Below are 25,566 nucleotides of genomic sequence, written 5' to 3'. Positions count from 1 at the left end.
CACGACGACTATAATATACCACGCCGAGTCAAAGTACGATTATTTAGTGCATTGTTGTGCTGATCAAGACACGCGTGTAGCATTCTTGCAAGGTGGTGCTGCGAAAAGATGTTGCGCACGGATTCACCACTGCAACGAAAATGGATCCACATGATTGTGTTGCGCGACGTGGGAATCACGTGCTTCAATGTTGGCGAATGCGCGTCTCGTGTTTAACGTTGTTTCATACGGTGGAATCACGGGTTTTTATCCGCTTTTTTGCAGTTGTAGATGTGTTGCGAAAAGAGATGAAGAGAGGTTTCGCAAATCACTGGAAAGTTACTGGGGTTCTGTGCCTTGACTTCATGTCCATTCATGGCGTTTGGTGGTGTTGATGATGATAGATATTTGAACAATGCTTTGCTGGGTACGTAAATTCTAAGAATGAAGCCACCGATGCGACAATCAAATGGTAATTCTATCAATTTAGCACAACTGCCAAATGATCAATTATTCATAGTCGGACGAATTTGACAACAAAGTTAGTTGATCAGCAGACGGGTCATATTCTTGAGAATAAATTGATCAATGAAGCTCGTTTAGTAAAAACTAGAAATTCCGCATTAAAAAAATAACAATTTGCTGCGTCATACATACATGTGGCACAACTCCTTAACACCAAAACCGTGCTAAGTGAAACGACAATGGTTATTGTACATTTACTGATCGCATTTTTTCAATTCCCCAGCAGAATATGACACCAATTCCAGTTCGTGTTTTCGGATACAACCGATTTAACGAAACGAAGCGGGGTGTGATCGCCAAGGCTAGTCCAATATTCCATTTTTTTCCTTGATTTGTTGTCCGTCGATCTTGTTTTCCGTACTGAGTACCAATGTTACCGACGCCAGGAAGGCAGCTCCCACTCCTGGACTTTACATATCGACCCATCAACTCATGGACCGGGGATCAACGGATTTACTTCCTTTCCGAAGGAACGCGTGATCAGAGATTTAATGCCTCAGAAAATCCCGATGGCGCCGACTGGGATTGAACCCAGGCCTTTTGGGGTGAGAGGCAATCACGTTTACTACTACTTATACCACCGGTGCCGCTATCAAATGTTCTTTATGGTGGTAAGCTCCAACTGGTATTAACCTCAGATTAAATCCCGATCAAGAATGTCCAGCTGCTTTGATGTCGACATCAGCGTTATTCAACGCGACTTTAAGCAAATATTTTTTGCAGATCATCCAAGCAGGGACGGTATTAAAAATTAATCCAAGTTTGAGCTTATCGCTATTAGAGTGCGTTTTTTTTTATCTTTCTTTATAGAGGCTTACTGCCATTAAACCTATAACGATTATAGTCCTATTTTGAGTTGATTTTGAATGGACTTTTAAATCATTTTCACTCAATTATTGAGTATTTCGCTTAAACATAACTTTGGATAATGCTAAACTTAGGCATTTTCAGGTTCTCTACATCAGCAACAAGTTTTAGTTGTTTGTAATTTGTAATTTATTGATAGCATAACGAAAACCTGTCAGTTAAAGAACCATAAATCAGGTCAACACAGCAAAAAAATAATTTTGATATCACGTCAAAGTGGATGCACTACAATCATGTCGAAAATATGGTGTAATATTACTTGCTAAAAAGGACAAAATTATCATTAATACAATGCATGAACTGACATTACGCTGCTTTTACTGCATTTGTTTATTTATGTGGTCATAAAAATTACATGAAATTTTCGACATGATTGTAGTGCATCCACTTTGATGTGATATCAAAATTATTTTTTTGCTGTGAAGGAAGCAACCATTTTGAATCGGTTTAGTGGGGGGTTAAGAATGAAATTGAAGTCTAAGTCTAAACATTAGTTTAAGTTCAAAACTAATCACTATCGACTACTTAAGCTAAACTCGATGTTGAGTAAAATAAACTTAAATTTGGTTTAAATTGTTTCTTTAGTGCAGTTGTCACTTTTGTTTGCGACGTCATGCAGTGCGGTGTGTGAGTTCAGTTTTGAAGTGTTTTCGTAAATATCGTTTCGTGCTGTTTGTTCGCGTCAAGAGAGTAGAGCAGGTAAGTAAATTAAATTATAAATAAAGTATATTAAAAGGAGCCAGATCCCCAATGTTGAATTGATCCCGTGAATCCAGCCGTTAATTTAGCATTGGACAATTCCCTCTCCCCCACCGATCGTTAAATTTACAATATTAAACGAAATCTGTTCCGGGAATCGAGCACTTCACCTCCCAAAGAAATACAATACTTTCCCATAGCCACTAGTTATCCACTATTAATGGAATTACTGATAAATGTTTACTAATCCTCAAACAAAGGGTACACCAAACGTCTCAAAAAGTTTACGTACGGTTTGTTGAGCCGGTACGTACTGTTCGGTTTCCTTTAATTCCGCTTGGTTTTCAGCGCTGTAACCAAGGCTGAACCTCCATATCTCAGTATCAACGTAAATACACAGAGAACAGACATCCAAGCTTTAACAAATTTTTCGAAAAATAATGTGTAAGAATTCAAATTAAAATACATTAGAAACACTAGCGCCGCTATACGGAATGTTGCGACTCAAGTTATCACTTTTTGCGATTTGGGTTGATCTTATTGACCGTGTTTTCAAATGAACTGTCAAATCAGTTCAAAACAAACAAGAAAAAACAACGGAAATCAATTGAGTTTCTGCGGAACCATTATTATTTTAAGCTCGTTTACAGTTTCCTGTAGATCTACAACCGTTTTTCGTTCCAATTTTAACTGGGCATAATAGTCAGGAGCAAAATTGAGTTCACTGGCGGCGTATTTTCAAATGATTCAGTGAGGGTGTGAACTCCAATTAGCCCTTATTTAAATTCAGAAAAATGTGGTAAATTTGAACACTGATTACCCAGCATACGTTCTTCCAGGAATTTGAAAAGCCTCCGGCGGGAAGTGGTTGGAACATAACTTTTTCGTTACAAACGCTTGGACTCCACGTGAGAAGAAAGTCTCCTGTAGTTCGGGCAATTCAGCACCCATAGGAAAATTGTGAAAAGATTTTCGCTTGGTTTATTTGCGCATCAATAAAACTAGCTCTTGCGGCCCATGTTTTGATCGGTTTTAAACAAACAATATTTTGCTCACAACAATTTTGACATTTATGTTAAGATGACGTCTGCCGGTCATCGACGTCGATGGGCAGCGACACTAGCGCCACCACAATATTGCTAGTTTCAAATGTCTATTCAAAATAGCAGCTAAATGTCTTACACACTTAAGGAATTTGACTTGGATGTCTGTTCTCTGTGGTAAATACACTAGCTAGGAGCCGTCTCTTGCTACTGCTTGGTCCCGAGATGTTCGGTATGATTCTGGCTACCGCGTTGATGGCCTTCGCTGCCTTCTCGTAGGCGTATTCTACGTAGCTATTGAAGCCAAACGGTCGTCGACCATCCCTCCCAGGCATTTTGGCACGCACTTCTAGTTTATTGCGTGCTCCCCAACGGTAATTTCTGACCACTGCAGCGCTTTAAAGTTAATGATCAATACCACCTCGCTTTTGTTGTGGGCTATCTGTAGCTTCGCTTTATGCATTAGGTTTCCAATCATGTGGACAGCCTCAGTCGCCAACATTTCCATCTATTCAAGCGTCTTGCCTGTTACCATAAGACGACGTCGTCCGCAAAGCCAACGATCTTTTACTCGTTTGAGTAGCTTCAGCGTTAGACCGCCGTTTTAAATCACGTTCCAGAGCGTTGGGCCAAGGATGGAGCCTTGTGGAATTCCCACCGTGATCCTAATCGATCTCGGTCCCATATTTTGCTCGTAGATCTGAACCCAGTTCTGGAAGTAGCGTCGGCCTCCCAGCTGGAGCTGTTGAACGCATTCTTGACGTCGATCGTTATCACGGCCGAGGGGGGCGACACATCTAAATCTCAAGTTTAGATGCTCAACAAATCTCACACTAGCGAATCAATCTTCGTAAAATCTTCTTTCATTTGTCGCATCTACTTGTGCGCGCAGCTAGCCACAGCAAAACACAATCTTTTCTGCATCGTAGATAGAGTCGTCCCCTTCGATCACGGCGTAATATCGATCTCCTCTCCACTTCTGTTTCGACGCCTTCTCAGCTCTCTCAACAACTGTCCGAATTGCATCCACTTTTGCTCTTCTTTTTCAAAATCCGAACTGCCTCTCCGACAATCCTTGCTCACTCTCCGTGAATTTCGTCAGTCTGTTTAGGATGATCCTCTCAAAGAGTTTTCCGAGTGTATGCAGCAGGCACTTCTACGAGTTTCTCGTTGGTGACTTCGTCGTTATCTCCCTATCCGTCTCTGTACGATGCAAGTGGCCAGGTCATTGGATCGTGCTTCAATGACTTTCAGGTTCTCTAAGCAAATTTCAGCGGGCATAACTTGACAACTGATCTTCGTCATCACGACACGGTGTACATCGTTGGCAGCAGCGTCTCGACCCAACTCCAGTTGACAGTTTGACTTGCTCTGCTTTATCTCGCGTTTATGTGCCCGGAACATTCCTCTACGTTCCTCTCTGTCTGCTTCTGTTTTTGCTCTCTGAACACGTCTTCTGTTTCTGAGACAACTAGCGCGGAGGGTGCTAATTACCTCGTTGCAGCAACTAACTGGAGGCCGTCTGTTATTTAGTTCCAGTTTCCTCGGGATGGTCGTGTCACATGCTCTCCCTAACGATTCTGTCAACTCGTCTTCCACTTCAGGTCGCAAGTTCTCGTCCTCTATACTGGTACAGGATTCCGTTGGCCGATGCCATATCGGATTGCCTGATGGCAAATGCGTAGCCAGGTTTCGAGCTAGGGAAGGGCGAAAAAAAATTTCTTTGGAAAATTTGGCAGAATGCAATTTCACAGAACGCCATTTCACAGAACGCCATTTCACAAAACGCCATTTCACCGAAAGCCTTTGTGTTGCTGAGTAAAGGGGGGCAGTTGCCTCCCCCTGCCCCCTCTGGCAACGCCTATGCTTGATGGTCACTATTGGTATATTCTTCACACACTCTCCAATTCATGTTTCCACCAGCGAAGGACTGCAGTCCGCATAAAGTCACGTCGATAATGGATTCCCGGCCATCTCTGCGAAAGGTGCTGGTGGAGCTTTTATTAAACAGCCTAATTTCCAGCTTTGCCAGAGCTTCCAGTAGAATGTGTCCTCTTGCGTTGGTACATCTGTTTCCCCACTCCACTGCCTAAGCATTGAAGTCTCCTCCGATGACTACCGGCTCTTCGGTAAGCCCAATCAGCGTCTCGTGGAACTGCTTCATCATCCATCGGGTGCGTAACAACTGCATCACGAAACCTTCTTCTTGAATGGGGTATTGCAGCCAGAGTTGCGACCTATCACAATCACGATCGCCAAACAGCTGATGGTAGTAACGCTTTGTACATTCCTATCAATGTGCTCGTCGAAGCTCTCTCCATGACCATCCATCAAGTTGACGAAAGAAGTAAAAAGCAACTGGTGAATGTCGTCTTCTGTTGTGATCCATCACCGATCTGGTCATTCCTGACAATCAGTTGCTGCTTTGATTGCTTATGTGAGTGTGTTGGTGAGTGAGCCCAACAGCTTCCGTGTAATGTTGCCTGCTTTGTTTTTAACTCACACACTCGCGCCTGCCGAGACGAACTTGGAATGCGTAGGCATTGTTTTCATTTTCTTCTGTCGTTTCGCTTTATCTCATGATCGTACTGCAGAAGTCTTCACTGGTTTCGTTGTGCTTTTCATTATCAGCAGCGAGTGTAACGTTTTGCTTTTGAGCAGCGACCATTACTGGTGATTGTTGTTTGTCATGGCTCTAACTCTCACTGCGTGACAAAACGATCTGTTAGCGATAGTCGGTTGTGTCACGTGAGTGTCATGAAGACGAGTGTCACGTGAGTGTCATGATATTTTGCATCACTGATTGCAGCCATCCCAGCTCTATCCACCATATAGTTACCTTTATCGGGAGGGATTCGATACAGCTGTGCAGTTTCGCAATAATTGAGGTTTGTTTGAGCTACCTTCGTTACTGTTGCGACAAAACAATTAAGTGTCATTTGGAGCAAAATGCTTTAGAATTCATGCTTAAAAACCAAAAAGTTCAGCAAAATCTTCAGGCTGACAAAATCGTAAAAACAAGCAGACAAAATCGGGAGTAGACAAAATCGGGGGTAGACAAAATCGTGAAAGCACTGTAATTAGATTTTTGGTACCATAAATATTATCATTAGGACAATACTGCAGCTGGATTCCCGAAACCGATTTAAAGTCTTATTAGAGATTACTTGTTTTCATTATATGAAGTCTAAAATTACATGCTTTTTTTTGCTGTTGTGTCATTACAGCTTATGCGGCAATATCGTCATCGTAGTTAGATGGTCAGTGACATCGACCTTTCCAAAGCCTTCCGAACTGAGAGTATCACATCATCGCACAATAGAACGGCTTAAAAAAAACTTTTCATGAGAGCGTTTATTAATAATGTGCATTTGAGAGAAACCAAAAATAAAAATAAAAACAAAACACGGAAAATATGCTTCTTATTTGATTTTAACCCAAAGGTCAGTAGATTTTACGCTATTCCCCCCCCCCCCCCCCGCGATCTTCTCGGACATATAGTGACAAAGCTGCTATACCCACCATGGATAGGACCACATAGACAAGCAAGAGACAACGAGATACAGAATACAAACCCTCGTCGTCGCTGCGATATTAACAAAGAAGACGTGTTGACCAAAATCACCCGAGAAATACCTTCCGCATCATACTGCTGCTGGGCTCACCATAAACATCCGTCGATTTGGTGTCATTTATGCATTGGGAGGAGCACAAATACTGCAGCAGAGGAATACGATATTTATCGCAAAAGTCGACAAATTTGATGTGCTCCACACGGTTGTCGAAGAATACTCCTTGGCAGTTGGGATTAACACAGCAGTTGGCCGTCTGCAGGTAGTCAATCAGTGACCGAGGACGATCATCAGGACCGTAGGGTATTGAAGCGATTTTCGCTGAACGGGCGGCCAGTTCCAGCAGAGTAGGTGGATTGAGGTTCATATCCTTTATGAAACGCACGACCAGCGGGTTGTCACGTAGACTGAGCTCGGTTAGATTTTTCAGCGTAATGATTTCACGTGGCAGATGTTTGAGACAATTTTTGTGCAAAAGCAGCGACTTGAGATGTACCAGACGAGCGATTGAGCTCGGTAGCGCCTCAATCAGGTTATCACAGAGTACGAGAGCGTGGAGATTATTCGGCAGTCCGACGGTGTCCGGGATCTCCGTGATCAGGTTCCCGCCCAGCGAAAGAAGCTGCAAGTTGTGCAGCTTCCAGATGTCCTTCGAAACATTGGTGATCTTATTGCTTCATAGGTAGAGATACTTCAGCGACTTGAGTTCGATCACCTGTTCGGGGAAGTGCGTGAAGCGATTTCCACTCAAGTTGAGCTCCTTCAAGCCACCTCCATGCGACGATCGCAGCATCTTGGGTAGCGATTTATTGGTCAACAGATTATTTTTGGCAATTAACGTCGTCAGCTGACACTGTTGCGTTATCGCTTCCGGTATCTGCTCCAGGCTATTGTTGCTAAGGTCCAACACACGTAGGTTCGCGAATTCACCGATGGATGCCGGTACGATCGAGAGGCTGTTGTGATTTAGGAGCAACGTTTCGATGTCTTTGGCCAGCTTCTTGGTTTTGCACATGCGCAGCAAGTCCTCGTTCAGATGGCGCTTATTGGCATGCCCAAAGTCGGCAGTTTTCTGTTCGCGCGAATCACTGTCGCAGCTATCCGAGGTATACTACATCCATTGCTAGACTTTTCCTATCGCTACAGAACCCGCGAAATCGCACTACACTACAGCAGAATACTACTTCGTCCAACGGTGAACTGATTTCACAAATCACATTTCCACATCACAGCCCCGACATAATCACAGCCGATCTGTCCAATTGAGTCTAGGTGCTTCACTTCACATTCACTCACAATTTGCCGTCTTCTTCGCAACTGGATGAAGTACACTCTCTTTGTACTGCCTTGCTGCAGGATTTTTGTCCAAAATTCGCTTTCAGCAGAATTTCTTGCCACTACGTCGCGATCGAACGGAAGTACACTTTCAAACAACAACACTTAAATAAACACTTTACAGGTTTCGAATGACGATCACATCACATTCATTGCCACCAACGAGTGAACGAAAAACCGACTACGTATTCAAAGTATTGCTGATTCAGCAATACTTTGTATCAGTGCGGTTAATTTTCATATCATTCGATTGAAGATGAACGCATACAACCATTCAATAAATTCTGTGAAAACGAATTCACCCATGCCCATCATTTGAAGACCTCTTTCTCAATCGAACCTCATCGTCACTGTCTATTTACCCTAGTAGCACGCTTGTCTTTAATCGGTTGTGGAAACTTCTATACGACTTATTTCAGGCATAAACAAGTTGCTGCAACTTATTTTAGTGGAAGTGTGCTACTCGGGTAGTCACTTACTATCATTTGATGTACGACATTGGAGTATGGAAGAAACCTAGCAAAATGGTCTCGAAAAGCAGTGATGCAAACTATCATGACACTCACTCGACACTCGTCAACGCTTCAACCGACTATCGCTGACAGAACGTTTTGTCACACAGTAAGAGGTAGAGCCATGACAAACAACAATCACCAGTAATGGTCGCTGCTCACAGGCAAAACGTAACACTCGTTGCTGATGATGTAAAGCACAGCGTAAACAGGGAAGACTTCTGCAGTACGATGATGAGAAAAAGCAAAACGACAGAACAAAATGAAAACAATGCCTACGCATTGAAAAGCTGGGTTTAGACTAGGCAAGTCAAATGATCAATTCAGTTGAATTCAATTGGCTTGAAAAGTTGAGTCTGGTTCAACTTTTTTCAATTCAAGTGAGTTGATCAAGTCAGTTGAATGACATGGTTTACACGTTCAATTCGCGTTCAAGTCAGTTGAATTCAACTGACATGATCAATTGACTTGCCCTGTCTAAACCCATCTTAAAGCTGGGTTTAAACAGGGCAAGTCAATTGATCAAGTCAGTTGAATTCAACTGACTTGAACGCGAATTGAACGTGTAAACCATGCCATTCAACTGACTTGATCAACTCACTTGAATTGAAAAAAGTTGAACCAGGCTCAACTTTGCAAGCCAATTGAATTCAACTGAGTTGATCATTTGACTTGCCCTATCTAAACCCAGCTTAAGTTCATCTCGGAAGGCGCGACTGTGTGAGTTACAAACAAAGCAGGCAAAATTAAACGGAAGCTGTTGGGCTCACTCACCAACACACTCACACAAGCAAGCAAAGCAACAACTGCTTCAAAACAAGCACAGATGAGTGTCGTGACTGTCGGAAATGACCAGATCGGTGATGGATCAACACGGAAGACGACATTCACCAGTTGCTTTTTACTTCTTTCGGCAACTTGATGGATGGTCATGAAGAGTGCTTCGACAAGCACATTGATAGGAATGTATTAAGCGTTACTACAGGGGGTAAGTCACTCTGCCACCTTGTGTTAAACACATCAAAAACACTCGTCGACACACCCTTCAACCACCATGAGAAAAAAAATTTCAATCTTTTCTGGCAGCAGTGCCTAGAGCCAAAAATGTTTTCATTCGTTTGATGCCCTTTTTTTTGTTGATTTTTTTTTTCTGATTGAGACATCTCCCTCCAGCAATCGATAGGATTCCACCGAGGAAACTGATCGGGATATGGAAGTATCACTTACTCCCGCAATTGGGACATTGAAAAGACAGACAATTTAGCTTCTAGAACAAGCCACTATAGAATATCAGCAATTGTGTATGAATGAAGGAGCGATCCATCCTATTAGCTGCGGCGTACAAAAAATTCGTATTCTTGGCAAAATATAGATCCAGAGATTGCTTAGAAAGGGGCATGCTCGACTGGGTTATCAGGTTTCAGATTCGAGAGGGCTTTACTGGTTTGAGCCAGGATCTCAAGCATCAGAATTTGACAGCTGAGGGAGTACTTTTTGAGATCGAATCGGACATATACAGTACACTCTTTTAGATAGGTGATGCAGATGACGATCAGGGATGAGAATTTGAATTCTTGTAAATTGTTTACGTTGACGTGTGCTTTTTACTGGGATTCCATGCTTACACTGTGTATTATTAATATGGTAAATTTTTGGCGAGAGCAAAGAAAAAAGAATTATTTTGGTACACAAATGTGTATGTAATAGTTGCCAGTAATCTTTAATTTTCGATCAACATTTTGACAGCTAGCTCGACATGCCAAAACACTTTCCGACACCCAAAAACACACAAGAAACACAATCAACATAGGCACAAGGAGGCAGAGTGACTTACCCCCTGCGTTACTACCATCAGCTGTTTGATGATCGTGATTGTGATAGGCAGGGCTGAAAAAAAATCACTAAAATTCCTCAAAGTTCACCATGGATGAAACATTCATTTCATAGTGAATGCTGGTGATTTTTTCAACCCTGGAGATAGGTCACAACTCTGAAGAACAGACATGTCAACCCGATGTCGAATCAATGTAGGGCAAATTAAGAATCGATATCGACCTCAAGTCGGGTTTATGTTGACTTAATTTTGGTTTTATGTCGGGTAAATGTCAGGTCAACATCGAGTTGGGAATTGGTATAAGTCAGGTGAGTGTCGGGTTGGCTTAGCTTTTTCGCCGGAATGTCGACCAGAGCTTCGTTTGTGTGTATGTTACAGTCAATTGAGAATGATCCATGCCTTCGTCAAATGACTAAGCAAATAATATCAGCCATTCGAAGGAGGTCTCTTTGAAAGGGGATAGCGGCTTTTCTCATTTTTACTAAAAATGATCGATTGATTTTGAAAATTTACAGCACTGTTGCTGATCCACAGAAAACTTCACATAGTACATAGTACACTAAAAAAATCTCAAAGTAAAATCAAATACAAACTTGGAATAATGTTAAATATTCATTGTAGATTGTTAAATGTTGAATTTAAGATAAAATTTTAAATTTTTAAATTCTAAATTTTGATTTTTAATTTTTATGTTGAATATATAAATTTTGAATTTGTTTCAATTGCTTAATTTTAAGTTTGAAATTTTTAAATTTTACATTTCAATTTAAAATTATAAATGTTCAATTGTTAATTTTAAAATTTTAAATTTGAGTTTCTTAATTATTAATGTTACATATTAAATGTTGAGTTTTAAATTAAACGCTTCTTGTAAGATTTAAAATTTGAAATGCTGAATAAACGATTTTAAATTTTAAGAGAAATTTTCACATTGTTAACGTTAAAATGATCTATAGAAAATGTTAAATGAAACATGTTCAATTTTAAATTTCATTTTAATGTTCATATAAGATTATGTAAAAAAATTCATTGCTGAAATAAGATTTAAATGTTTTCAAATTAATTGTTGAACACATGTTAAACGGAAATTCGTTAAATGTTTATATATTAAAAGTATAAAATGTATCTTCAAAGTACATACGTACATTTAAACACTTAACTTTAAAATTTTAATTTATGTAAAATTTGTCATTTTTAATAAATTCAAACCTTAAATAAAAAAAACAGATTTTTTAATGCGGCTGTAGGAAATTTTTCCAATAATTTTGAAATTACTATTTTAGTTGAATTTTCGAACATAGTTTGTTTCCCCAAATGCACTGTGGCTAGAAAGTAATCTCGAGTAGTTTTGATACGAAAATATTTAATCTTTAAAAACTTGCTTGTACGCTACAGTTCATTATAAGAACTGCCATTACATTTTCTATAATAAATAAATTCAGAGGATGCAAAAAATCGACATTTAATTTTTTCTGTTCATCCCATTTGTTTTGTAAGTATTAAATTACACACGTACAAAACTAGTTTCGGAGTATAACTAAGACTCAATTTGGAACCGTATGACCATTGTTGAGTGAAAATCTAATACATGGCGGCAGTCTTATGGCAATGATTTCTTCTGGCAAAAGTAGATCTTCCTTTATTCCGACAATTGACCAGGGTTCATCGCACAATATTGAGCCTCGAAATAGATGCGTAGCGATCAATTAACGGATCCAATCAGTACTAATTCGAGCAAGTTCTTCCGTCTGCTAGTCTGCGATTTGATCGAAATTGGCAACCGACGACGGGAGGCCAAAAGCCCAATGGCCGCACTGTGTAGCAAGTGTGTGATCGATATTCTTTCAGAACGTCACCGTGTCAAAACCAATTTATCTCAATTGCTGCGAGTCGCCTCAATCTGGTTCGCCCAAGTGCTGCAGGTTTTCGGAGTATGAATCAAGTGTTTGGCACATTGGTACTGGTATTGGTATATTTTGATTGGTGCTGATCTTGAGAGCTTCGAAAGAGCGTTGATACTTCGGGATTTGATTTGAACTCGAGTCGGTCAGAGTCAGAGAATAATTGGCTGCAATGTCGTTTGGCTCGGTACAAAGAGTAATAGTTGAGCTTTTTATTGTGCGTTCTGGTGATGGATTACGTTCAGGTTCAATGTGTGTTTGTATCGACAGAATAATCCATATTTATTTTGTTCTGAAACGGAAATGCTCGTAAAAGAAATCACCATATTTCTGCTTGACTAGGTTTTGTATACACAGCAAAAATAAATTTTAATATTACATCCAAGAGGATGCACTTCAATCATGCCGAAAATCTTATGTAATTTTTATGGCCACAAAAATAATCAAATGCAGTAAAAGTAGCGTAACGTCAGCAAAGTTGATAATTTTGACCTTTTTGGCAAGTAATATTACACCATATTCTCGACACGATTGAAGTGCATCCACTTTGATGTGAGATCAAAATTAATTTTTTGTTGTGTATATGGGTAATACGCAAATTTTTAGTTAGATGGTTCTAACTGGTTCTGAAGATCAGCTTAATAGGTGAATTATTTTTATGAAGGTAGTGTTAATAGTCAAGGAAAATATTTGTATGATTTAGCACCCAGGCGTGACATTTGACTCATCGTTGTGTGAATGAGAAATACACACTTAAATTTTTTCGCCGAGATTCCAACAGCCGAATAGTTCTGTAATTTATTTTGCTGAGATTCAATAAAACAATTGCCGATACTCAGCTCACTAATAACTATTTGCTGAAATATCAGTAGATGCCGAGATAATCGGCTGTTGGAGATTTTACCGAGCTAGATTAAGAGTGTATCATAGAATATGAATTTAAGGCGCAGTTTGTAGGTAGTTGCATAACCCTGTGTTGTACTCGAATGAATGCATACTTTCGAAACCTTTGAAATCCGCTAAATTGGGGTGATATGGTCTTGAAGCCTTTTTTGTGATGGATCTTATCTTCATTACCAGTTTCAGAAAACATACAAGCACATAACTACTTCCTCAGCAAATATGGTCTAGCAAATTTTGTACACGAAGTCGTAATAGTATCTAAAATATGTACTCATGGAAAAATTATGTAGTAGTGTAAGCCTGCCATCTATATGGCCATCTGTGAACTCTCTATCGCATCATCTTAGTAAAACCCCGATTCCGAATGTATAGCTATTATGATTTATTTACTACACAGTGTACAAGAAACCTACCAAACATCAACTATGAACATTTTAAAACAATACATAGAGAGCACGCAGCAGTTCCAGAATCATCGTCAAATGCTAAAAAGAAAACGACCGTGCCAAAAAAAAAAATCCGAGCTTGTTGAATCATCTAGCTGTGAACCAAATAATAAATCCAATCGAACCGGCTCATACCAGTTATTCAGCTCAAATCAATTAACAGGAACCAACATCATCTGTTTGACAAAAAGAAGGCCGCAAAACCTTTCAACATTGCTGGTGTGTTAGTGCATGCGAGCAAGCAAAGCTTCAGCCATACCTGTGCGGCCTCCCGCTGAAGTCATGCAATAAGTACGAAAACTTTTCCATTCTGCTAAAAATAGCTCGCGTACCGTTCAACTTCTTCTTGATCTATTACTTCTCTATCGTTGAATTATCACGTTTTGCCGCGTTCGCTACAATGGAAACCAAAATATAAACAATCACCACCATTTCCCGTTCCCATGCCTCTTGACTCTTGAGCCACCATCGATCACTGGCCACCCAACCAACCACGGCATGCGAATCAGTCAGGTCAGCAGAAACGCTTTTGAAGTAAAGAGCAAGTGGTAACGTTTTCCACCGTCATGGTTTTCTAAAAACTTTCCATGACGTCACATGAAATACCACCACATATGCCTGCCCATCCGGAATGGACCACCACCACCAGTTGGCACAACTACCGCAGCATAGTCTTAAACCTGCGCAACATGAACCAACATGTATTTACTGAACGACGTTGCGCGGTACACCGAAAAGATCGCTGTAGTCGCAACCATAAAATAACCCATCGCCACATGGCACATGTGTTTCGCGATCGGACGGACCTTGGCAGGGTACCTACGGCAGAGTTGCCAGATGATTTTTTTGTGTAAGTATGTGATGAAAATGTCTGGTAGTTTTCAAAAAGGTCTGCAAAATTGTTTTTGACCTGATATTTACGAATAAATTATTATTATTTATTTTTATTAGGGAGGCTTTCAGCCTTGGGCTGGTTCGTCTCCATTTACGAATAAAACCAGTAGGTGCAATACTTCAAGAGCAAATTTTCATTATGTCGTAAGTAACATTCGCACCAATCCGAGAAAAATAAAGTTTTGTTTTGATGACCGAAAAGTTATTCCTATTTCCAAGTAAACACATATAATCTCATAGTGATAGCAATGTTTAACATATTTAGCAGGGTTTTAATCATACAAATGCAAATCGCTAGCTTTCATGCTAAAAATACTGGTTTTTGAGTCAAAAGTTATTATACGTCGTTTGGTGGCCCCTATTGCTACTTAAGTCAAAGTGTATTTACCAGGATATTCGGGAGAATTATCAATTACGTCTCCTTACATGCAGCCCATTCATCATTTTAGGACCACCGAAATCATCTTAGCAACAAACAGTTCGATTTATTCACTTTAATAATGAGAAAGCGAAACGACGAACGAACACTTTTCACGGGTTTCTCAGCGCTGTTACTTAAGTCAAACGGCATCTCCATAGAAATTGGGTGACTTAAGTAACATCGTGATTACGTCAAAAAGCAATTTGACTGGTAAATAAATTTAAAAATGGGATTTGATCCTATATTCGGACAGTATTATAGTGTAATAGCAGGAGAATCGATAGCTCGACTTTGTTTACATTTGTTACATTCGACGTAATGAAAATTTGCTCTTGACTTCATTCATACCACATTTTATATAGCCCAATAGCCTATCTGGATAGCAAAATCAATACAATAAATCCTTAAGCTGGAATTGTTATGTAAACATCACCAGCTGTAAGCTCGAGACCAAAGGGATCAAAAGTAAACACATGGAAGAGGATTAATATTTTTTTTTTATTTTAATATTCAGTATGTTAAGAAATGTGCATCGGCATATATCTCGAACATTTTCCTAAGTCCTAAATGTAAATTTATGTTGTGTGCACTTTACCATGTTGCAAAGCCAGAATTTTATGAAGTTTTAAAATTCAAACTCTTAGAATTTAAATTTGCTTCCTAAGTCTGCGATTTCACTGATAACGAAATATTCGAAATCTAAATGAAAACCTAATAAGACAATTTATCGAATTAGCTAACTATGAGAATTTTCTAAAGTTTGAGATGCTTAGTTTTATGACATACGGACGCTAGGGTAGAGAACTACTTCAGCCTAATCGCCAATTTTGGGCCTTTCGAGCAGAAAACTTCAAATAAATCCATGATTTCAGAGTTAACAAGTCAATTATGCGTTTGGTACGATACTTAATAAGCTACCAAACGAAGTAAATGAGAACGCGTGATATGAAGGTTTGCTCCCATTATTGCCAAAAACAAAAGAAGCATTCAGACCGAATCAATTTTTATCTTTATCCGATAGGCCGAAGTGAATTCATTGGCGTTTCAATGGTGTTTCAATACGCTAGGCCGAGTTTAGAATCTGTAGGCCAAGTTTGGCGTCAAGAAGCAGTGTTAGACTTTTGACAATATCTTATCGATTGGTTTCTCTTTATCAAATCTTACGGTACATACGGAAAGGTAAATAAATTTGGAAGCCATCAGTAATAATAACATTCCGTTTGGTGCTAAACTGCGCTAGAAAAAGAAGAACTAAGTGCGGGTTGTGCTTAATACGCCGAAAATGGGGTAGCTAACCCTATGTGATTTGATTTCATTACAAAAAGCATGAACAAACGATCATTGCTTGTCCATAAACAGTAAGTTTTTAAGGCTCTCCCAATCCAGGTCCCAATCGTTGTTATGAAATAAATATAATCAAATTTATTGTTTCATCATTAAAGTAATATTAAGGCTCAATGTCATATTATTGGTCACACCCAACAAAAAGTTGCCTTGACGCAATTGGATTGAATAACATCTTCGCGAGTTTTTATTTAACCGTAGTTTAGCAAAATAACACAAATGCATCAGGCCCCCTCTAGGCCCCTTCCAGATAAATTTTCTAGCTATGCCGATGCATATAAGTGTAAGGAATTTTGAAAAAGTACAAAAAACAACAAGAACAACAAAACTTCAAAGAACTGCTCATGTTTGAAAGAAAGAAAAATCGTTTAAAATTGTTAATATCTTTTTTTAATGAAAGTTTAGAACAAGCTGCGAAGGGCCGTGAAATATCAGCTGGAATTCTTCACGCACGACATCTCCGGTGAGAAGCCCTTCAAGGTAGACATCAGGGGTCTACCAAATTTCGACCCCAAGATGGTCCAAGCTGAAATCAACCGGTACAAGCTAGCCCCAATCGCTGTCTTCCGAATGACAAGGAGAGACGAAAACGTGAAGACGTACCCGGATTGTCTCTTCCTGGGGCACTTCCAGAAAGGGACGGTGACTCTCAATGCGCTGCAAGCCATCCGATCGATCTACTCCATCATCGTACAGTGAGAGCCATACCGTGGCGGCCATCGTGACGTAACGTAGTGCCAGCGGTGCCTCAATTTTGGACACGGTACCCGCAATTGGGGCCTCCCTTAGCTCAGTCGGTAAAGGCGCAGCTACAAAGCAAGACCATACTGGAGGTGGCTGGGTTCGATTCCCGGTCCGGTCTAGGAATTTTTCGGGTTGGAAAATTTCTTGACTTCCCTGGGCATAGAAGTATGATTGGACTTGCCACACAATTATACCAATGTAAAAATGGTACAGGCATCGAAAGCTCTCAATTAATAACTGTGGAAGTGCATCTAGAACACTAAGTTGAGAGCACGCAATAAGCTAATATGCGATATGCAATAAGCTTTAAATGCGAAGAAGAAGAAGAAGAAGACCCACAATTGCACGCCACTTCTGACTGCCCTGCGGATGGAGCCGTGCCGTTAAAATGCGCCAACTGTGGTGGTTCACATCAAGGTTCCGACAGACAGTGCTCCAAACGCGAGGACTTCAAACGCATCCGAAAGCAGGCGTCAAGCAACAATCAACCAGGACGCAAGAAGGACAAAACCCCAGCATTCAGGACGGAGGATTTCCCGCCTCTTCTTGCTCCCCAGCAAAGGCAAGCGAATTTGCGGGTGCAAACTACCGCCCCCCGCCCTCCTCAAGAAGCTTCCGGCGATTCTTCTGGCCAAAGCCGGCCATCCCCCTGGATTCTGGAGACAACCAACAGCGCTAAACAACAACCCCGATCTGTTCTCAGCGGATGAACTGATGGAAATTTTCATCAACATATCCGGTGCTCTTCGTAAGTGCCGCAATAAGCCCAAACAGATCAAAGTGCTCAGTAAGTTCATCATCCAGTATGGCGTCTAAATCGCTAATTATCGTCACCTGGAATGCTTGCTCTGTAAGAGCAAAAGAGATTGAGCTTGCCGACTTCCTCCGCAAGCACAGCATCGACGTGGGCCTTCTAACCGAGACCCTTCTAAAGTCCGGCGACAGCTTCTGGTTGCCTGACCACAACATTATTCGGCTTGATCGCACCAGCTCCAGGGGGGTGGTGTTGCGGTCGTCGTCAAAAAAGTAATAAAATACCACACTCTGTCCCATATCCGCACCTCTATCATCGAGGCCCTTGGTGTGGAGGTGGAGTCGTCGACTGGATACGTGCAGTTCATCGCCGTCTACTGCCCTCGACAGTGCTCAGCCAGCAGTGGACTAGCGGCTAAATTCAAGAAGGACATGTCCACCATCACCCGTACCGGTTCCCGCTTCGTAGTTGGAGGAGATCTGAATGCTCGCCATGAAGCCTGGCGAAACTACCAGCAGAACCAGAACGGTCGTCTGCTGTTCGACCATTCGCAGCATGGGCTGTACTCCGTTTGGTTTTCGAATAAGCCAACATTCATCTCACCGGCGGGCAACCCATCGACGCTAGACCTGTTCCTGACAAATACCAGCTTGTCCAAGTCGGTAGCCTTGAACGAACTCAGCTCCGACCACCAACCGGTGGTGGCTGAACTGGGCTACAACGTGACCCCTGCTCCAAGTCTGCACAAGGACTACCACCGCGTAAACTGGGCCCAGTTTGGACGCGTGGTAGACAGGCACATCATCGACAACCCGCCGCTTGACACCGTGGAGGACATCGACCGAGCGTTGGAGGGACTCCACCAAGCCATAACCGTGGCTGACGAGGCGTGCGTCCGACGAGTTCCTGTGAGGGTTAAGTTTATTGACATTGATTCCCACACCCAACTCTTGATTCGCCTGAGAAATGTTCGTAGACGCCAGTTTCAGAGGACTGGATATCTGGGTAAAAAATGTGAAATGGCCGATCTGAACAGGCAGATTGCTTCCAGAATGGACTCACTCCAAAATGGTTCTGGAAGGTAGCCAAAGTCCTGAAAACTCATCCCAAACCAATTCCACCTCTCAGAGTCGAAAGTTGGCTTCTAATCACCCCACAGGAGAAAGCAAATGCGATCGACGAGCGTGTCGTTTCATCGCATATGCTTGACTCAAATATCCAAGGTCCACTCGAAGATCAGGTTGCGCAATGCATTCAAAACCTAAATGCCTCCCCTTGTGTTGTGCCTCCGGGTGATATGATTACAGTACAACAAATTTGCTCAGCGCTGAAATCCACCAAGAACATGAAGGCTCCCGGGTTTGACGGTATATTCAACTTGATCTTGAAGAGACTCAGCATGAAAGTGCAGTCTCTTTTAACCGCTATCTTCAACAGATACTTGGAACTGCACTACTTTCCAAGCATCTGGAACAAGGTTGCAAAGACTCATTTAAGCTAAAACAGTGTTTTTCTAAATTATGAAATAATTAGATCCCATGATCAAATTTTGAATTGGTAGGATACAAGAAGAGGTTGCAAAGAATGTGTTTGACATATTAAACCTGTTTATTTCACTTCATGAGAGTCACAATCAGCGATTTTTCACAAACTCACTCACTCACTCACTCACTCACTCAGCGATCAGCAAATCGCTGATTGTGACTCATAGAAAGCAAAATTTTCAGGTTTTATGTTTCCAACGCATACTTTGTAACCTCTTCTTGTAAGTTACAAGTAAAACATGCCATCATACCATCTTTTGGTTTTATTATTCCGAAAAACATTATTTTAGCTGAAATGAGTCTTTGCAACCTTGATCTGGAAAGTAGCTGTAATCATACCAATCTGCAAACGCGGTAAGGATCCAACATTGTCTCCAAGCTACAGACCAATCAGCCTCCTTTCAGCGCTGAGCAAATTGTTCGAGAAACTCATTCTCAATCGTTTGCTCAAGTTTGTCGAGGAAAATAACATTCTCCTTCCGGAACAGTTTGGATTCAGAACTCCACCAATCACCAGCTAGTACGGGTGATGAATAACATCCGATGTAACAAAGCCGGATGACCACCTTGGTGGGATTGGTTTGTTTTAAATTGAAAAAGGAAACTACTTATAACTACTATTTACAACTACAACTAACCTACAACTACTGTATACACCTAATCTACTATATACAAATTTTACTTATCAAAGCATGTTCTGATAAATTACATTTTTGTGCAAATTTAGTCCTAATTTCGTTAATTTTGGAATCTATTTTGGCAATGCCTGCCTCTTCGTGTAAATTTGTTATTCTAGTGTCGAAAGGACGATCAAGTACCATCCTCAGCACTCTATTCTGAGCGACCTGAATTTTGTTCCTGTGAGTCTGTGCACATGATTCCCACACCGGAGCTGCGTAGAAGATCGGAGGTGCTATTATTTGTTTGTAAACAGCCAGTTTGTTCACCCTTGAGAGGCGGGATCTGCGGCAAATCAGCGGATACAGACACCTAACCAAGACGGAACACTTGACTACAGTTTTCTCTACATGCGAACGGAAGAGGAGCTTTTCATCGAACAACATCTCGAGATAGGTAACTTCGGTAGACCACTCAACCCTTGTGCCATCCATGATTACAGTACAAGAGGGAGCCGGTTTTAGTTTGGGTCATTTCCGATGGAGGAACATGATTGTTTGTGTTTTGGGGGCATTTATTTTGATTTTCCACGTGGTGGCATAATCAGCAAAGGCGTCAAGGCATCGTTGGAGCTTGTTTGTTATTTCGCGAGGCATCCTACCCTTGACGGTTATTGCGGTATCATCTGCGAACAGGAAGAACACGCAACCGTCTCCGAGGGGAGGAATGTCTGAAGTGTAGATGCTGTAAAGCAAAGGGCCCAACAGACTTCCTGGTGGAACTCCTGCTGGGATGGAGAACGTGTTTGAAGGCAGCCATTCAACGATACCCTTAACGATCGTTGCTGAAGGTAGTTACGGGTGATCTTAGGCTCTAAACCATTTGGCGAATTTTTTTTAAATTTTGGTTAAAATTTGACAGATGGAAAGTTATCGATTAACCCTGCTATCCGAGCATGGTTATTTCTGACAGACAAGAAGTAAAATTTTGACGACCATGACTCAAAACCGGTCGATCGACAGCACGGGGATTTTCGAACATCAGAAATAACTTTCGAAATGTCACTCGGTACACAGCCTTAACAAGATGCAAAGGAAAGTTGATTGTCAAACGCTTTCTCAACGTCTAACAATGCCATGGCTGTGGACTTGGATACAGCCTTGTTACTTCGGATGTTATTCATCACGCGTACTAGCTGATGATTTGTGGAGTGACTCTTCCTGAACCCGAACTGTTCCGGTAGGAGAATGTTGTGCTCCTCGACAAACTTGAGCAAACGATTGAGAATAAGTTCTCGAACAATATACTTAGCGTTAAAATGAGGCTGATCGGTCTGTAGCTTGAAGCTAGCGTTGGGTCCTTCCCGGGTTTGCGGATAGGTATGATTTTCGCTGTCTTCCAGATACTTGGAACGTAGTGCAGTTCTAAGCATCTGTTGAAGACAGCAGCCAGCAGAGAGTGAACCTTCGTGCTGAGACTTTTCAACACTAGGTTGAAAATTTCGTCGAACTCGGCGGCCTTCATGTTTTTGGTGCATTTCAGCGCTGAGCAAATCTGTTCCACTGTGATTGATTCATCTTTGAGTGGTGGAATGGGTTTGGGTCAGGCGACCTTGGCAACTTTCCAGAATGGTCTGGAGTGGTCGTCCAGATTCTGGACAAGCCGCCCGAAACTTTCATTCCGGAGTGAGACCATTCTGTAAGCAATCTCCTTGTTCAGATCGGCCATTTCACGTTTCCTCGCTAGATCTCCGCTTCTATGGAACTGGCGTCTACGAGCATTTGTCAAGCGAATCAAGAGTTGGGAATCAATGGCAATAAACGTACCCCTCACAGGAACTCGTTGGACGCACGCCTCGGTTATGGATTGGTGGAGTCCCTCCAACGCTCGGTCGATGTCCTCCACGGTGACAAGCGGCGGGTTGTCGATGATGTGCCTGTCTACCACGCGTCCAAACTGGGCCCAGTTTACGCGATGGTAGTCCTTATGCTGATTTGGAGCAGGGGCCACGTTGAGGCCCAGTTCAGCCACCACCGGTTGCTGGTCGGAAATGAAATCGTTCAAGGCTATCGGCTTGGACAAGCCGGTATTTGTCAGGAACAGGTCTAGCGTCGATGGGTTGTCCGCCGGTGAAATAAATGTTGGCTCATTCGAAAACGAAACGGAGTACAACCCATGCTGCGAGTGGTCGAACAGCGGACGACCGTTCTGGTTCTGTTGACAGCTCCTCCAGGCCTCATGGCGAGCATTTAGATCTCCTCCAACTACAATACGGGAACCGGTACAGGTGTAGAGCCGAAGTACGCCGACGCAGACTAACAACATCACCGGATAGGGGAAATTTAGCTAATGGGAGTGCCAAGGGAGGCCAGGCCTCCTCCAGAACTATAAAGCCCCCCCCCCCCCAAATTTGTTTGACTCACCGGTATTTTGTCAAGCTTGTCAAGTTCGATGTTACTATTTATCAACGATTAACAAAACTGGACCACAATCAAAGATTTTATTAAAGTCCTTATTGTAGACTTCTTCTCTTATGTTTTGGACTAGAAGAAACAATTAATAAGACGTCTTAAGGCTCTTAAAATTGACCATGAGCCTAAAGATTTTTCTTTAACTTCTGGGAACTTCGTAAAACTTTAAAGACTTCTAGAAGTACAGTGGACATCGTAGAAATTAAGAAAACATAGTAGAAATTCAGGGAAGATCATAGATCTTTAGAAAAAATCATAAAAACAAGGAACTTGCAAAAGTTCTGAAAACTGCGTAGAAGTGGAACATTTATTTAAGTTTGAGGAGTTTCGTGGAAGTTTATTTCAGGGAAGCTCATTGTTGATCTATATAATTTCAGAGCTAACGTACAAATTTAATAAATTTCGTTTGTTGAACTTCGCAGAAAACCAACGAGAAACGTAGAAGTTCAACAAACATTGTAGAAGCTTTGCGAATTTCGTAGCATTTTGAAGAGCTTAATAAAACTTCATATAAGTGTAAGGAATTTTGAAAAAGTCCAGGGAATTTTGTAAAAGGTCTAAAAATTGTTCAATAAATTTCTAATAACTTCACGGAACCTCGCTTCAGCTTAGGGAACTTCGTTGCAGTTTGTCTGAGATCTTACTTCAATGGAGGTCAATGAACTTCTTGGAGGATTTGGGAACTGCGTTAAATTTCATGGAACTTTCTAGATGTTCAAGAATATTTTACATGTTGTTTGGGACTGAACCACCCAGAAACTACAACCCTGGATCGTTATCTATTCTGATGCATGGCTGATGGAAACAATACCCAGAACGAGGAAATAAACCACGGCTATTTTACAGCATCACCATTACCAACGCTCGGTCGGGAGAGCGCCAGATGAGATGTCCATACGAGGTAGGGAATTGCGGCGATCGTCATCATCTGGGATCGATAGTAGCAGGACCCGAGAGAGTAAATTACCGATAGTCTGCCGATCGTTGGTAGACTTCTGCACAGCGCGAGAGCGAGATTTGGGTTAGGCGACCATAGGTCAAGCGATGGCCAGATCGGGAGACCAGTTGGTTTCGGTAGCCGTTGGAAACCGTTGATGCTCCCGTCGGGGACGAAGAATATTTAAATTACTAGTGTTTGTCCAATCCGCGAGTGTCCTTTTTGTGTATTTGGAAACACCAACAACAACAGAGTCCCCAAGTAGTGTTGGAGTCGGCACGGATGCTCCACTGGCACCACGCATCGAAGGAGGTAAGCCGGCTAGCAAACAGATGTGTTAGGTGTCTTTCCAGAAGTGCAAAGATGTTCAGAGATCTTCGTAGAGTAAAGAGAGATGGAACAATATGGAATTTGGAATGAATTCTGTGAACCTCGTAGAAGTTGTGGAAATTGCGTAGAAGTTCAGAAAACATTGCATACGTTACAGAATATTCTTCCAGACATCCTTCCTAGACAGCAGGAAATATTTCAAAGATCTCCATATTGACGAAGCTATTAGTAAAGTTCTCTGAATATTTTCCCAAGACTACAGGTTGATCAAGTTCAGAGGATTTTCAACTGTTTAAAAATTCAATGCTATTTCAAGACTGTAGGTTGTTCAGATATATTCAAAAGTTTTCCAGCTAATTGATTCTGATGGAATCTTGGATCATGAATCTAGATTTTATGGACATGTTTGTACATACTCTATAGGGAAGACCCGTGCCTTAGTGATTTAGCTATATTTTCAAGAAGTAGCACTCCAGCAGCCGCATTTCGGGCATAAAACGAGGAGATGGAAAATTCTACACATAGGGGGAAAGGCTCTAATGTTGGCCTTTGGATCTAACATTCGGCCTATCGCTAAAAAATATGATAAAGTCGGATAAACAGAGGATAGTGTAGTGAATTTCAGCTATGGACGGTTATTAGGGCTGCCATTTAGGAATCTAGTAGTGTTAAAAAATTGGAAATCTCTTTTCAAGTATTCGACCAAACGATCCATTCGGCCAAACGGCATCCGACCATATGGCGTTCGGAAAAACGACATTCGACCAAATGGCGTTCGGCCAAACGGCATTCAGCCAAATCGCGTTCGACCAAACGGCATTCTGTCAAACTGAATTCGGTCAAATGGCCGGACACTGCTAATAATACAGCAATGAACCATTGAAAACAACAAATGGTAAACAAGTAAACAGTGCGTAATTTATTTTGATAGTCATTTGGATGCTATTGGAGTACCTAAATTGGATTATATTTTTGGAATGTGGTCTGAAAATACAGTGCAGTGAGTGTATATAACCAAGTCAAAACACGGGAATACGTCGTCGCGGTCCACTTCTACCTGAAGATATTCCTAAGAAGCTCCTCTTCCTTGTTTTTACTTCTGTTTACATCATATTTACGATGCAGCATTGATGGAGCCGTGAAATGAAATGAATATATCTTATGAAAGTTCATCTGGAAACGTCAAAGATGCACATCAGTCTGATCGTAAAAACGTTTTTTTCTTCAATTCGAATGTTATATTGGAAGGATTTTACGCAGGCTTGATGAAAATTATGATTTAATGCTAATTTTCACGAATTGTATATGTAGTTTGTCAACATTATCATCATCATGCAGTGGCGACATCTGCGTTGAGATTTTGCGGCAATCTCCCAATTGGTAAGTTATAAACTATGATTGAAGTATAAATCATCCAATTAAAAAAATAAAATAAATTAAAGATAAAGTATGACTAAATCTATGACTTCCAAAAATCTGTAAATGTCTGCGACAAGAATAAAAAGTCTGCTAAATGTCAGCATTGTGAAAAGTTTATGCAACAAAAATGAAACGTCTGCCCATTCTGACAGACTTGTCTGCAAATCTGGCATCTCTGAGTTCTACTGCTAAGCCAGCGCACGGATTCACAAGATGTGCCGATCTCATGCTGCTGATACTGCTATTTGAATGCATGCGGTGCGTGTTGAGCTGTAGAGTAGAATGAATGAATGAAAAGCTCACCGTGGTTGATCACCCAGTGGCGATCTGTGGCGATGAGTGATGAAAAACTGCTTTTCAGTACAATGTACACGGTCGATCAGACCAACTCAAAATTTACGGATTTACTCACAAGTCCGTTAAATGTTCCGGGCAAATGCCGCGGAAATGCAGGAAAAACTTCTCAAATGAGTA

The 25,566-nt window shown here is 41.3% G+C and overlaps 1 protein-coding gene across 1 annotated transcript in view; it reads right to left on the bottom strand.

Moving 5' to 3' along the window:
• Nucleotides 1-7,826, bottom strand: part of LOC135709888 (leucine-rich repeat-containing protein 58-like) — a 302,215-nt gene extending 294,389 nt beyond the window's left edge. The window contains 1 exon segment of the mRNA XM_065232337.1: nt 6,720-7,826. Coding sequence (XP_065088409.1) covers nt 6,735-7,700 — 966 coding nt within the window. The 5' untranslated portion in view covers nt 7,701-7,826 and the 3' untranslated portion in view covers nt 6,720-6,734.
• Between the last annotated feature and the right edge of the window lie 17,740 nt (nt 7,827-25,566).

This window comes from Ochlerotatus camptorhynchus, unplaced genomic scaffold (assembly GCF_037179485.1).
Source record: "Ochlerotatus camptorhynchus isolate MF236.1 unplaced genomic scaffold, CSIRO-AGI_Acam_v1.1 ptg000367l, whole genome shotgun sequence".
In the NCBI taxonomy this organism is placed as follows: Eukaryota; Metazoa; Arthropoda; class Insecta; order Diptera; family Culicidae; genus Ochlerotatus; species Ochlerotatus camptorhynchus.
The sequence above is the reverse complement of the archived record's forward strand: the minus strand, read 5'-3'. Positions and strand labels throughout refer to the sequence as shown.